At 36.9% G+C, this 16,400-nt stretch overlaps 1 protein-coding gene across 1 annotated transcript in view; it reads right to left on the minus strand.

The window, feature by feature from the left end:
- TENM1 (teneurin transmembrane protein 1) overlaps positions 1-16,400 on the minus strand; it is a gene marked incomplete at both ends in the record, with an annotated part of 577,764 nt that overhangs the window by 48,898 nt on the left and 512,466 nt on the right. The window contains 2 exon segments of the mRNA XM_081278185.1: positions 15,501-15,572; positions 15,575-15,657. Of these exon segments, the coding sequence (XP_081134311.1) occupies positions 15,501-15,572; positions 15,575-15,657 (155 nt within the window).

The raw sequence follows: 16,400 nt of genomic DNA on the forward strand, positions 1-16,400 counted from the left end.
TAAAAACTTCACATTCATAATTTCGAATACAGTAAATATAAACATCATAAAATCCAAAGAAAAGCTCTTTGAGGATCCCCCCAAATTTTACGAATGCAAAAGGCACATGAACCCAAAACTTGAGAGTGGTTATTCTAGAGGAAAGAAACAGTGAAAGAAGCCATCCTTTTACATAAAGATTTCATTCAAGGTCATTAAGGAAAAAAAGCACATATCCTTTCCAAGATGGTTGCTGAAGCTCTAAGCCCTGTCCAAAAGCATACTGATGGAGTGCCTGAAAATTTTCACTTCCTCTGGAGACTCAAGGCCTGATGGGTGCTATAAAAGTTTGTTCTTACAGGCTCCCTCAGAGCAATCAGCATGTACACACTCCCTGTGAGTCTGCTGTATAATTGCCACTACCTCATCTTAATAACAGGCGTAATTGCTCTGAGTTTCCGTCAACCCTTTCTTGCATCTTCTTTCTGAAACTTCAATTTTGGAAATGGCACTTGTGAATACACAGAATGTTTAACTACTTCCAGTTTTCAATTTACAGCCAAAGTCATCTATCAGCAGGAGATGAAGGCCCAGTGTGAAAACTACAGAATGTCCTTCAGACTGCACAGCTAATTTGTTTGTAAATTTGATTGTTATTGTAAGAAGAACATATTGTACATGATGCTACTTACATGATGCTACTTGCCAATTTACTATTTGTATCTCTGTATTTTCGGTTTTATCATTAGAGCTAGAGAACTTAACCATTTCAGCACTTCTGGGGGTAGGGACAAGAATAGGAAAAAGGAAATCTATCATTTTCTCTTTCAAGTTTCTGTTTCAATTTAACTGTACAAATGTTTTTAAGTGCCTACTGTATATTCAGCACTGTGGGGAATACAGATACAGAGGGCAAGGCAACTGGAGAACAGTTCACGGTAATATGAAATCCTAAGTGAGGCTGGGTGATGAGACTGTGATTCTGGGACAATTTGGAGGAAGGACTGCTATGGGTCTTCATGCAGTAGGAGGTGGGATTCTTGTGCTCTTGAGAACCAAGGCTTTGGCCACATCAGATCCAGGGACTTATAAAGAAGCCCTTGAAATCATTCTGCAGTTTCTTCCTGCTGATAAGTTTCAGAAACTTGTCTGTTGCAGGTTGTTAATATTATAGTATTGGCTCAACAGGATAGACTAAGCTTCCAATTCCCTTTGGCTCCTAAAGCAATTTACAGGCCAGAAGTATGACTGCATAGCTTTTATGAAATGGTCTGATTTCATTGATCAGCCACTCTGAGATTATGTTTTCATTTCTGTAGCTACTGCTAACCCTTCTTTCTGGTATAATATTTCAGGAAGAAACTATTAAAAAAATTTCACCATGGAGATGTTAAGATAGAAATGGGCATGGCTCTGAATGGGAAGTGAAACATCACAATTCATGATTGCTCTACTCAGAAGTTCATTTCAAGTTAGACCAGAATTCCACAGATTGTCTCTCTCATCTTAACTCTGTAATGTTTCCAAATGATAAGGACACCAATAAGAGCAGATGGCCTAATGAACATTTAGAGGGAGGATTTAACTGGTCGAATTTTCATTAGCCCTTCAGTGTGCTTCCAGGTTTTGCCCACCACTTTCCTGTGTGTTAATACAGAACTGCACGCACTAAACAGATGGTCCAGCTCAAGCTTCATGCTTCCAGAACTCTGGAGATTGTACACATGACCACTTATCATGTGTAAAGAATTATTTAAGGAAGCACGCAGGCTATAGACTTGAGCCTGAACAATAGAAAAACTGGTGATGAATATTAAATACCTGAGTTTCAATAAGAGGGGAGTCAAAATCACCCTCACAAACATATTGAGCAGCTCTAGTTGAGGTCTACTGATAAGAGCTTCTTACATAGTCAGTAATGATGAAATCCTCTGTGGCAAACAGTCCACTCTAATTAATGTTTCATCCAAACTGTAAGCATATCTGTGTGACTCCAGCAGAAGCAACAATGACATGAATCTAACACCTCATTGCACAGTATGCTAGTTATTAAGCTACTGTCTCACAGCTCCAAACTCACTCCTTTAAAGATGTTACTTTGTGATGCTGGGGTTGAGACACTGCAATCTACATTTTTATATTGCCAGCTGGATTTCTGATAGATCCTGACAATATGGGAAATAACGGGATCTTGGGAAGCTAGAGGAATGAGAAGGGACTTGTTCCTTCCTGCTTGCTTTCTATTCCTGTCAGCATTGTCCCAACAGTAGCCCTTCATCTTGGCAGCAGTAGCTGGCAGCACTTTTTAGATTCTTTGTGTATTCTGAGAATCAGTTTCATGATGCCCTCTCAGAGGTACCAGAGACAAACTTAATTGTTACTGTAAGAAGAACATTATAAGAAGGCTGCCATCCTCTTCTCAAAGGACTAGGTCCTATCTCCCTGGAGCAACCCGCCCCCCCCATTACTAGGTTCTGACAATTCCAAACTCTTCTCTATATTTCTGTAGTCCTAGAGGTAGTGGCCACTTCCTGCAGATATTCCTTCTCTTTATTTTAACCCTTTAACAACTGTGCAGCCTATCCCCTATATTAAATCCAGTTAGAATAACTAATATAGTTATTTTTATTTTTATTTTTTTGATACCCAGGATTGAACTCAGGGGTGCTTAACCACTGAGCCACACCCCCAGCCCTATTTTGTATTTTATTTAGTGACAGGGTCTCACTGAGTTGCTTAGCACCTTGCTGTTGCTGAGGCTGGCTTTGAACTTTTGATCCTCCTATCTCAGCCTCCTGAGCTGCTGGGATTACAGGTGTGCACCACTGTGCCCAGCTGGTTTCTACTTTTATGACTGGATCTTGACTAGATTCATAACATGAACCCATACACAAGTATAGAAGAATAATATGCTATTGTAGGCCAGGGGTAACAATAAACTAGTAAAACTAGTAAAGGTGAATAGGAACCAGAAAGGACTATCTTGTTATTAGTCAATAACATCTTTTACCCATGTACTTCCTAAGTAATAGGTACTGAAATTGCCATGAAAATCCAGAAAATACCCATAAAAATAAATAACTGTTCTTGGAGGTTATGAAGTTGTTTGTGATTGACTTTAAATAGAGCTTCTCTGGAAATGCCATGTTCATGTCAATATTTTCTAGAAACTTCTCATTTTTGTGATTTTTTGAGGATAATTTCATGGTGTGTATCATGTGATTCTCCCATATGCCTTTTAAAGACACAATTATGTATTAAATGGTTCATGAGGCTGGCCTAAAACAACATTTTCTATGTGTTTGAAATTTATAAATAATAATAATACATTGGGTATTTATCACTAAATTTCTTTTATATTCCCACTTGCTAGTCTCCTTGTCAGTCATCAGGATTGCTCCTTCAGAATCATCTCCTTGGTTTTCTGTTGGGAGTATTCTCTGAGGTAGACCAAATGAATACTTCCTCTTCTTATGTAACTCAGGATAAACACTTCTCAACAAAATGGCCTGTTGATAAATGATTTATATGTTGTCTTGTTCACTTTTCCAAACACATAATTTTTGCATGAAAAAAGGGAAATTGCATGGAAATGGAAGGAGACCCTCATTGTTATACAAAATTACATATAAGAGGTTGTGAGGGGAATGGAAAAAAAAACAAGGAGAGAAATGAATTACAGTAGAGGGGGTAGAGAGAGAAGATGGGAGGGGAGGGGAGGGGGGATAATAGAGTATAGGAAAGGTAGCAGAATACAACAGACACTAGTATAGCAATATGTAAAACAGTGGATGTGTAACCGACGTGATTATGCAATCTGCATTTGGGGTAAAAATGGGAGTTCATAACCCACTTGAATCTAATGTATGAAATATGATATGTCAAGAGCTTTGTAATGTTTTGAACAACCAATAAAAAAAAAGGAAAAAAAAAGATGGCACTTCTGCTAGATGGAGTGCTACCTCTGAGTTATATTTACATTTGATACAGAAGAGTTGGTATTGATTTGTGTACTTTTCCCTCCCATATTCAATAGAGACTGGGGCTATGCCTAAAGATATAGTCTGAAAGATAGCTATGCCAACTGGTTTGAGTTGTGACTTAGCCTACGATGTTGGACCTAAAACCTCTAGACATTAACCACTGAATTTACCAACCAGATATTTCTGTATCTTAGAGAGATTCAGGTTCACCTCAGGTCCTGGAGCATGCCAAGCAAAATGTGTGGAAGACTGAGTGGCTCAAAAGTAGTTTGCAAGCTTTGCATCTTGTGACTCTCCCTGAACTTTGAAGATGCTTTTCTTCTGGTGCTTAATAGTTTTAATAAGAACTAACGTGCCATTGTCCTTTGTGTGAAAAGAGGACACTGCTGAGGGAGTTTTATTTATGTGATAAATTACATTTTCGATATAGCATTGAGCACGGTACTTGACTTTTATTTTAAGGCCCCTGACAACTCTGGCTTTTTGCTTCTGTGCAGACATTTCAGCAGAATTTGGATATGCTGGAGTTGAAGATGTTGGCCTGCTGTCCTCTACTTCTAATATAAACAACCTGAGTTGTCATTTTGGAGGAAACAAAGCAAATATCTCTGATCAAAGTTTAGTATATTAGATTTTATTGATTGTGATTTTACCTAGAGATGCTGGCCTAAAAAATGCAGTTAAAAAAGAGTTTAAGTGAATGTGGAGAAAGGAAACAATATTTAAAGGAATTCTGGATGATCTTATTGTGACATTTCTCCTAGTTTATCAGTTTGTTTACTTTGTTTTTTTTTATGTATTAAAAATTTTTAAAACTGATAGACATGCTTGGAACCTGAATATCTTTTTTTTTTTTTTTTGTGGTGCTCTGGATTGAACCCAGGGCCTTGTGTATACAAGGCAAGCACTCTACCAACTGAGCTATATCCCAAGCCCCCTGAATATCTTGATTAAAACAGAAGAGTCATTGGATAGATGAAGGAACTCGTAGACTAAATTGCTTCAAAAATCCTAGGACACTGCTTTCTTCTTATGATACATCAGCTTCACAACTTCTTTCCTTTTGGTTTTATACTAAGCTGGGAGCCCTTTTGTTTTCTCTTGAGAGAGTCATATTTTTCATGTTGACCTAAATAAACTGACTTCTTTATTATCTAATCTAATATTTATTTATTTATTTTTTGTGAAATTGACCCACCTAGAATGGCTGCAGGCTACTCACTGCATAAGCTGCTCTTTACCTCTTGATTTCAAAGAGATGGAAGATGATCTAAAATCTCAAATTCACAGACATATGAAACTCACACTGCATTCCAGCATTAACTCTATAATCATCATATTACTTCTTAAAGTAGAAAAAAATGAAGGATTTGTGGCACGATTCAATGACTATTGCGAACATTCATTAAGTGATCTACATAGAACTTCACATCAGCACAAGACGGATAAAACATTCTGTGAAGGTCAAAGTAGGTTAAGACTAGTCTCTGGAGTATGTTTGCTATAACCCATCAAACACATTTATAGATTCTAGCTATCTGCAAAAGGTACACCTCTGTGAAAAGGACAGAAGGGAAGATTACATAATTTATCAGTTCCAAATTTCTTCTGGTCCTTTTTATCCCAGTTCTGTAACTTATCAGTTTAACTCTGTTTTGAGAACAGAAGGACAAATACTAGTAGTAGTAATAATGATTTATTGAGCACTTACAGCCAAACACTTTGCTAAGTGGTTTATACACATTGTTTCATTGAATCTTCACAACCTCAGTATGGGGAAGGTAACACTATCATCCCCATAATAAATAAAGAATTTGTCCCTGAGAAGCACATGATGAGTGTGGATCCAGGATTCAAACCCAGGCAGTCTTTGTTCCCAACTACTATGCTTAGTAACTTTCTGTATTGATACAATTATGAAGGAGTGTCTACCTTCAAGACCTGACTTTGTCTCTTGTATCCTCTATTAAAGAATTAGAGAAAGGTTTGGCTCTCCTTTGCAGTTACAGAAGGTGCTTTTTCTGCATTTGACAGAACCAGGAGACTAGGTATGGGCTGCATGAGCAATAAATAACATTATCCATGAATGCATTTAAATTGGAGACTGACAGCGACAGATATTACAAAATCAGAATAACCACCTTGCAGACTTATTTTGTTCTTGTGTCCTCCCATTTTAGCAAGTGTATGATGAATCAACAGAAAATATTTCCTGAAGATGCCAATTAGCATCTTACATCATCCCTTATATTTGTAAAGCACTTCATACTTTTCCAAGTGCTTTCACATTAAAAAAGAGAGGCCACTTAATCAACAATTGGGTAATTTATCGAATTAGCCTTCATAAGGAAGAATAATTAGCCAGTTATAAAATTCTAGTGTCAGTTTTCCAAGAGTATTGCTGAATCTAAAATTCCAGAGAACTCTCTTCTAGGTCAGGAAGTAGACAAAAATGATTGAATTTTTTTCTGTATTACTAAATTTCAGATGAGAACAGAATAAATGAAAAGGAGTGCTCTTTTACTAAAATACAGAAATGACAACTGAAAGTGTTAAATGTTATTTGACATTATGCAATTTTTTAGCAATAATATCTAACATATCTTTCATTTAAAGGCAAGTAACATGGAAAGCCACTAGGAACTTTGAAGGAAAACTTTCCAAATGGTTTTTGATGATACTATCAAATCAGAATCTAAACAACACTGCCATCTTATACTCTGTGACAGGATGATTTGATTGCTGTGTAGATTGAGGTTTGTGCCACTTCCCTTTCACATGCCCATCTAACTGGTGTGGCAAATGAACACATAAAAGTCAAGGTTATATGTAATGCCATATGGTCCCTTGTTTCAGTTCAACAATTTACAGTTGCAAGCACCTTTCAAAAAAGAAAGTTCTTTCATATGTGTTTTGGCTGAGTGTGTGCTGCACAAATGAATAGAGCTGAACTTTGCTGATTAAGATGCATATGTTTGGACTATTGCAATAACGAATTGCTAAGCAGTTATATTGCTGTACTATTGATGTTGTCCAGGTATGAGAATAGTGGAAAAATATGAAAATCCATTGGAAGTTTGGTTGTTATGACTTAATGGCATCTCATCCATTATTTGATAGTTACTATGAAGATGGTTGGTTCATTTGGTTAAACAAACCATGACTGATTAGGAGGGAATTAAGTGCAGTTTGGCACAAGGGCTATGGAATAACTATTTTGGTTCCATTCTGCTACTCCCCGGGCCTCGTTAATCTTCTGTTTTATGCTCTCTCTACTCCGTTCTCTTATCCTTTTTGTCATCTCTCCTTTTCACCCATGTAGCTGAGCCTGTTGTCCATTGGTATTGCTGGCCCCTAAGAGATGTGTTTCCATATATTTAGATATTTCACATACCTTGGTTTCATCTTCCTAGTCTAGGTGTTGTCTTGAAACTTACTCTTTCCTTTTACCTCATATGTCTGTACCTGAATTATCTGGAGTATGACCAGAGACTTTTCCTTTGTGTTGACAGTGAGATTGGCTCCATAGTCACTGAAGCATTGAGAGGGTGTGGTAGGGGTGGAGGTGGTGAGATTTTCATCTCTAGTGGCAAGAACTTTTAAAATAAACTTTCTTTTTTGCCTTGGGAGATCCCTTTATTCAAGCAAACTTATTATAATTCAGATTTTCTTGATTCCCTACAGAGCTTCACAAAACTCAGAAGTCTGTCCCTGCAGGGAATTTCACTTATAATGGGCCTCCATTTGAAAGATCTAATTCTGTTCTCTTTTAGTGTGCACATGGGAGAGTGATGGAAGTGCACAAAGAAAGGCAAGTAACCCTTGAAAAACTTGAGTTTCAATATCATCCATATCACTCAGGGTGATGGAGGACATTCTATAGACATGAAAGGGCTGGCAGGGGAGAGAGAGAGACAATGACATTAGGCAAGAGTTTAAGAAGGAGAAAAGAAGGTGCTTTTTCTCCTTTTAAACTACTGTTTCTTTTCTTTTTTTCTTCCCAGATTGCTGTGACTTTTCATGCTTGGATATTATTATATATATTTTTTGAAAACAACAGAAAGTGCTGAATCTAGTTGTATAAAGTCAAATTGACATGTAGATTTTGAAAAGGAGGCTTTATATTTCCCCTTCTATCCAGTTGTGGTTAGTTTAGTTGAAGCTTGCAAAAAATTCTAAGGACAATAGAAATGGATTTTTCTGTTATATAGAGAGTGGAAGACAACCAGGGAAGGCACAGGTCTGCTGCTTGGGGCAGGTGGTATAATGCTGATGGATGAGAGAGAAAGGGAAGGTATTGTTTTCTCTGTTAAGGAAAAATACCACAAAGAATATTGATTCAAAGTTACTAAACCCCAAGATGGGTGACAGAATTTTAACTGAGTTTGAATAATTTTTTCCAAGAAGATTTACCTCATAAAACTTACAAATGAGATTTAAGAATCAGGTGTGTGTGTGTGTGTGTGTGTGTGTGTGTGTGTGTGTGTGTGTGTTTTGATTATTATGAAGTAGTGGGCAATCAAAGACATGATGAAAGATCAGAGGAACATAGATCTGACTTCAAGTAGAATCACTTATGTCCCACAAACTTCATAGAAGGAGCTTGATTTGGAAAAGATTCTCAAATGCGTTACTGAACAGTTGATCTACAGTTCTTAGAAGAGAAAGTGGTGTTGATAGCTAATATGACTGGAAACAGATTTTTGTCAAGTAGTTCTTATTTCCTTTTAAACAGAGTTACCAATGTGGTAAGGAATCTGAGTTGCATGACACCTTTGCAGATAAGTTGGGGAAATAATCAGTGAGAATAGCTTTCAGACCTGTTTTGGTTGTGACTCTCACTCGGAATTATTTTTTACACTATTATCCAGTTAAAATAAAAAAATGAAATAATGTTTACCCTTATTACACATAACACATTCTGATTTTTTGTTTCATTTTTTTAAAAAAAGGCTCATCATGATCTATTATGAATCAGAGGCCATGAGTGATAGTTCAGTTAGATGGGTCCATAATCTAACAGATAACGGGGTCCAGTGATGCTACAATTATATTTAGGCTCATCTACTTATCAATTTTATCATGAATGAAGACATAAAAGACATTCATCAAGCCTATTGGTGACACAAGGCTGGCATGGATGGTAGAAATATTGGATAATAGCAGAAAAATATAAAAACAAAATGCACTGAATCAAATGACATGGAATTGGAGGAATACTAATAATAGACCCTGTTGTTTTATGCAGATAACCAACTGTGCAAATACAAGATGAGGACACAGGGATGAGAAAAATGACTTTTTAGTTCACAGCAATTATATCATATACAAAAAGTGTGATATAGTTGTAAGAAAACCCAAATAAATGTTAGCTATGTTTTTTTTAACCTGTACTCTTTTTAGCATTTTGCAAAAGTGACTTGGGAGTCGCCATAAGAACTACCGTTGAATGAGAGTAAGCCTGAATAGAGAATTTATTTGAATTTGCTGTTTTTAATCTTTTTAATAAATTGGTACCTATTTTGTTTGAAGTAAATATTCTGTGTCTAAAGTACTTTTGAAAGGTACTGGGAAAAAGGAATAGAAACAAAGGATGTAGAGAGTTGTGATAGTCTCCATTCTATTTCCAAGTAGTCAGAGCACACTGGGATTACTTTATTCATTTCTAGAAGCCACACTTTCAAAGAGATATGGGTAAATGGAAATATGTCCTGAGATGAGTGAGGAGAGTTATGAAGGAACTCAAAACCATGCCAAGTGAGACACAGTTAAATTAATTTGGGATTTGATTGTGGAGGATGCAGTTTGATAGTTTGCTGAAAATAATGTGGATTTTGGCATCAGGTTGAAAAGGTTCAAATTCCAACACTGTCCATTTTATTGGTTGTATGGTCTTGACCAAATTATTCAATTCTCCTGAATCTTTCTTCACAGTTATTAAAAATGGGGGAATATAATATCTATCTTGGAGGATTGTCAGGAGAATTAAATAAGAAAATATGTATGAAAGTATCCACTATAGTACTTGATTCACTGGTATATGAATTTAATAGGAAAAAAAAGATTAAATTTATAACTATAGTCTGAAGAGTTGCAGTAAGACTAGGTGGCAAAAGTTACAGGAACAAAACATTACAGTTAAAGGGATCCCAGAAGAACTTTCTATCAATCAGAAAAAATTCAAAGATGGAAAGAACTGCTTGGGGGAAGGTAGTAAGTTCCTTATCACAAAAAGCACATGAAAAGAAGCTGGATGGTTTCCATATGGTGAAAATATTCAGGAGGGGAGTCCAGCATGAAACAACTGGGGATAGGAGCAGGGTTCCTAGTAGACTAGCTTGATAGACTAAATGTATTGGGATAGTTTCTTCCTCGGAAAAACCAATTACCTTCCTTCCTTCTTAAACATGGATGATCCCCCTGCCCTTCATTAGGCCCACCTGAGAAACGGGTACTATTGGGAACCAGTGAGGAGTATACAGATCATCCAAGAAGCATTTGTGTAGGCTTGATTATGTATTGGGCTCTCCAGACAAATAAATAAAGTGGGCACCTTATGGGAAGTGGGTCAACAGGATTATCTGTGCATGCAAAAGATCCATATTGCTTGTGTATTTGCTATTAGGCTGATTTTTTGAATGGGCATTAGGGTGGCTTCAAGAAGCAAATCCAGTGTTTAGATTTGCCATCCTTCCAAGTGACTTGATGTAATCCCCAATTCCATTCTAGTCAGGCATGAGATGGAAGTACAGAGCAGAAAGATTCAAACGCAACAACGGAAATAAAGAGCCAATCTCTTTATAATCAACTCATCTCCTGAAGTGAAAGGCCTGGTTGTTTATAGCAGTGCTTAGAAAGGGAAGTTATGCTGCAGAGTTTATACTGAGAATTCAGTTTCATATTTCAGTAAATAAAAAAGAAAAGATATTGATTTTGAACAAATGGCTGATTTTATTGTCAAAGCAAATTTCATTTCTTGAGATGATTAGATTTTATTAAACTATTTCCTAAGTGCCACTAAACACACATTCTGTGAATAAACAGCATATTCCTCAACCAAGAACCATTTTTCACTCAGCTAAATACAATGACATTTGGTCTACTCCAATAGTCATTGAAAATATGGAAGCTGGAAAAATGCATGCTTGAGGTCAGAAAGCTTGTGCTCAAATTTTGCTTGTATCAATGACTAACTCCATGATTGCAACACAATATATACTAGTTCAAGGGTGGTTGGGTGTTTGAGATAAAATGCAGCAATATGAGTAAGATGCTCAGCATAGTTCCTGGCCTATAGTAGGCTCTCAATAAGTGACAGAAGTTATTCTTTGAACTACTAAAGGACTTCAAGATCTGCTGAAGATTAGGACAGGCTATGGAGGATTGCTTCTTTCTGAGGCTCTAGTTGGTCTCAGAAAGTGCAGAAGACAAAATAAATATGAGAAAGAGGACCATTTTGTTGCATGATTTCCCAACCTCCACAAATATTATACTGGCATGGATAGGACTTTCCTTGTTGGTGACTTTTTGGTTTCAAAATGATGGGAAGGTAAGAAGGAATTTTAGGAACATGGTTATACTTCTGTAGAGAAGGCTTCATGAAGTGAGACTAGTTGGTTCATCTTCCTGACTCCAGAAAGTTCTGGATGCCAAGCATTTATAGATTATTGCTATCCAACCTTTGCATGAAAAGTTCCAAGAAGCGGGAACTCTACAGAATATTTTGATAATATATGGTGCTACCACACAGTCTCAGAAAACAGTAAGCTCTTCTTAAAGTCTGAATCAAAATCTTCATGCTGCATCACAAGCCTCTATTTTCTTCCCTGTCTGTTCCTGTCAGCAAAACCCATGCACTCTCATTTAGACATTTGTCTCTGCCCTCATCCATCAATATATTTTGATTTACTGAAATATGAAACTGAACGCTGCGTAAGCTCAGGTGGATCACTGTAAGTACTACTATAAACAACTGGGCCTTTGCTCTTGGAAGGTGTTGTGAAGCTCAGCTTTCTTCTTTCAAATTGAAGATAGCCCCAGTTCTTAAGTACAGTCATGGGAAACATCGGTCGCCAACCTGCCATGGTTGTCTAAACAGACAGGAAGCTTTGGCCATAATGGCTGAGCATCTAGGCAGCTGTGCCACACACAAGCCTCCCCCTGGTAAACACTATTCACTCACCCATAGGATTTCATTCAGTGTTCTCCAGTTTTTGTCCATTTGTGCTCCACCTGGGTGCTGATTTGCTTACACATGGGAGCTCTGATTTCTTTCAAACCCAAAGACTACCCTTCCCAGGCAAACAACTCAAAAGAAGTGATCTGTTTTCACTTTATCTATTTCCTCACTTCTCATTCTATCACTCGCTCCAGCTCCCATTAATTAGTACTGTACAAAAGGTACTCTAATTACAGTCCCTAATGGTGTAAAACCAAATGGCTTCTAGAAAAACACACACACACACACACACACACACACACACACACACACACACACACACACCATATTTTCCATGACTTCTAAGCAGCATTTGATAGTGACCTTGAAAATCTTGCTTCCCTTGGCTTTTTTGGTTCACAAAAATTTTTGGTTTCCCTCTAACTTGACAGGTTACGAATGCAGGGGCACTTAACCACTGAGCCACATCCCTAGGCTTTTTTTTTTTTTTTTTTTGAGTAAAGGTCTCACTAGGTTGCTTATAGTCTTGCTAAATTGCTGGGAGTGGCTTCAAACCTGTGATCCTTGTGCCTCAGACTCCTGAGCTGCTGGGATTACAAGCATGTGTCACTGCACCCAGCTAAGCCTTCTCTTCTTTTTATGTTATGTACCCTCTCTAGGAGGACTTGTCCACTTCCCTATTCGCCATAGTTATATGTAAAACAATAATGACAAATCTAGTTTGCATTTCAGACCTTGAGATTTAGGTCTACATCCAGGTATTTTTACTTGGGTGCCAAAAAGGCACCTCAAATCCAACATGTCCCCAGTAGAACCCATCTTCCAACCCTTGCTCAAACCTTCTTCTCTTGTATTCTCTGAGTGAATGATACTACCACCTGTGTGCTTTTTTAAGTCTGAAATTAAGTCCGTCATTTGAGGGTGCTGGGGCTGTGGCTCAGTGGTAGAGTGCTTGCCTCGCACATGCAAGGCACTGGGTTCGATCCTCAGCACCACATAAAAATAAATAAATGAAGATATTGTGTCCATCTACAATTAAAAAAAAACTTTTTTGATTTTAGTTTCAACACTTCCAGAATCTGTATAGTTTCCTCAGCCAAAACTGTGATCCTTTAAACTCAGCCATTACCCTTGCTTGCCTATGTAATGTCATAAACCTGAGCAGCATCATAGTCTCACCATAGAGTTGTATTCCAAAGAAGTATCAGCTGAACATTCAAAAAGCAATGGAAAGCAACTTAATTTGTATGGCATTTTTCAAAAGGTCCTAATCATTGCTACATTTCCATCACACTCATTACTTCAATTGTCTTTTAAGTGATCTCCCTGCCTCTAGCACTGATTTGCTTCATCTTATTCTCTATATTATATCTAGAATTATCTTTTAAAAATTAATTTCCCTGCTTAATGATGTTTTTGGCTTCCCTTTGTCCACTGGATAAAATCACAACTCTATCATGCTTATAAGGTCCTTCACCATTTCACCCATGTAAACCACCTTAGTTTCATCCCTGACCACTCCTCCGTATTTTTTTCACCACAGTGTTCTTTTGGTACAGGCATATATGTTAACTATGTCTGCTGAGTACTTACTATACATATTCAAAGAACATATAGTCTACATCTCAAACCAAAAGAGACGAGGTAGTTTTTATGTTGGCAATTATGGTGATGAGGATCATGTTCGCTCTATTTAACCAAAGGATTCTCTTTTTAGCATAACTTTTGCACACAGAAACAGATAAGTTGTTTAGAGTTGACTGATCACAGTACAAAGTGTCATATTTTAAGTTAAAAACACCCTACAAGTGAATCATATATATGCATCTTTTCCCCCCTCCCCCAATATATTCATGCCCTTCTTTATTGTCATAAATAAAGCTCCTTTTCTTTGCCTTCTGCAGGATTTGAATCACAGAAAACTTGAGACTATTCTAGGACTTGACAGTCTGATCCACTCATATCTGTATTAAGAATGATGTGTGAATTTTGTCTGTTTTCCAACTCCCCATTTTATTATTGACAATATTTGACTATTTTCTGAGTTTCTGGGATGAGGCAGGCGGCATATACAGAATAAGAAACCGCAAATAGGCACATCTCTAGTGTTTTATAGATTAGTCATGCTGGGTATAGGTGGGAGGAGATATTAGAACTAATGACTAAAGTAAGGTTTCTGAATGATGCATTCATTTTATTTTTCCTTCTTATCCTAGGTTTCAGGTGATATGACAATGGAGCAACAGGAATATCCTAACTGTGGAGGACACCACTAGTTGCCTATGCAACAGCAACCTTAAAACTCCTTGCTTAACAGAACACTGATACTGGTTCAAGAATCACACAACAATACACATAAGGAATGCTCCCCAGTTCTAGAAGATCTTAATCCACTACAAAAATCCTATTTCCCCTTTGTCAGTGACTAGTGAAAGCAAAGGGCATATGACTGAATTCTGGCCAATGTGACACAAGAAGGAAATCTACTAGTGTCTTTAGTCATATTATTATGTGAGATAATGAAACCTTATTGTTTAAACTACTTTCAGGCAAGTGTTTTATTATTTGCAGCCAAACCATCCTCTCTGAGACACTAACCAATCCCCAAACTCTCAATATCTACTCTAATTCCTTTGAAAAGATTCTCTAATAATCTACTTTAGCAGAGTCACAGATTTATGAAATGTTAGAACAATGTAAGTCCCTCTGAGGATCGTCTAGTCTATTTCCTTTATTTCACATACCAACCTGTTGTGTGTGCAGACTAAGCATCCACACAGTGCTGGGAATATGTGGTATGTTCCATAGTATCCCCATATATACATAATGGTGATAATATCAGAATTTGGGACTCAAATGATAGCCACACTCAATTTTTTCTTATTGGCTAAAAAATTTGCTAAACAAATATAAAACAGAACTCAGAGGATACTGCTTTTACTCAAGTAAACTTTAGAACATCCTAGGTGTTTATACACATGTGAACAACAAATCATGCTCATATTCATTAAAAAATATTTTAAAGACATTTAGTAGTCACTACTTTTCAAATTTGAGCTATTGTTTCATTTAAAAGCAATAAAATTATATATCTTGTTCAGTAACAAGATTGGTCTTATCCTCTAATTGATTCCAATTTGGGAGACTTTTTTTATGTCAACATTCCACCTAGCATTACCATTTTCTCCCAACTAATTTTTCTGAGGAGGCAAAAAGTAACATATAAACAGCAACTTCTGCTATCTGGCATTATAACAAATATACCAGGCTTCCTTTCTACCTAATTTCTGTATGAGAAAATTGTTATCCATTTCCATGATGCCAAAGAGTGATAACACTTGAAAACCAGTGGTGCCTACCTGAGTGATGTCCATTCCTGAGTCACAGCTCAGTGGCTGTGTGGAAGTCAGACCGTTTGAGCCGATTACAGTTTTGTGATCACAGCATTCTCATTAATTCTCCGAATCATAGTCCCATCCACAAAGTAAATGAATCCATGCTTATCAACTGTGATGCCTGTTGGGAAAGAGCAAATGAGCATTAGTAGTCTGGTGGGTCATATTTGTACTATGATCAGTATTTTGAAAGAAGCCATAGAAATGGGAAGGCATTTTAAAGACATATGGATTCAATTTTGCTCAGCATATACAGGACAGTAATGGGAGAGGCTTGTTGAGACACACACTCCATACTTTGTATTTTAAAAAGAAACAATAAAAATAACATAAAGAGATAAAGCCAGGTCTAAACATTTTGTTGTATCCAGTTTACATTTTCATCACCCTGATACTTGCTTCCCTCCACAAGCAGAAAAATATTCTCTTTAAAATAAATGGAAAAAGCCAGGAGAGGCATTATATGTTACATTTCTTCTTGGGTATGCATTCTAAGCCACTACTTATTTCATGGTTATATTAGAAAGTAACTGTCTTTAAAAATATTAGAATTATGTTTATCAATTCATACTCAGTTAACAGGGGGTTTGTAATAATTCTGATAGACTGGCTTGAGTTTTTACCCTCTATATTATCTATTAAGAGGGGGTTGGAGAGCAAAATTATGGCATTACACAGGGAATGGCTAAGCTTCTAGAAAAAATAAGTCAATAAAAATTTCACAGTAGTTTTTGCACACTGTGTTAATTACAGTCTTATTTCTTGGAAAGTATAATAGCAGTTAGAAGGCTTGGGTTCTAATATTGAATATACCACTTACAACTGATGTGTTATTTTGAGTTATTGTCTCCAAATTTCAGCCTC

Source organism: Spermophilus citellus (assembly GCF_964194105.1).
Source record: "Spermophilus citellus genome assembly, chromosome: X".
Classification (NCBI taxonomy): domain Eukaryota; kingdom Metazoa; phylum Chordata; class Mammalia; order Rodentia; family Sciuridae; genus Spermophilus; species Spermophilus citellus.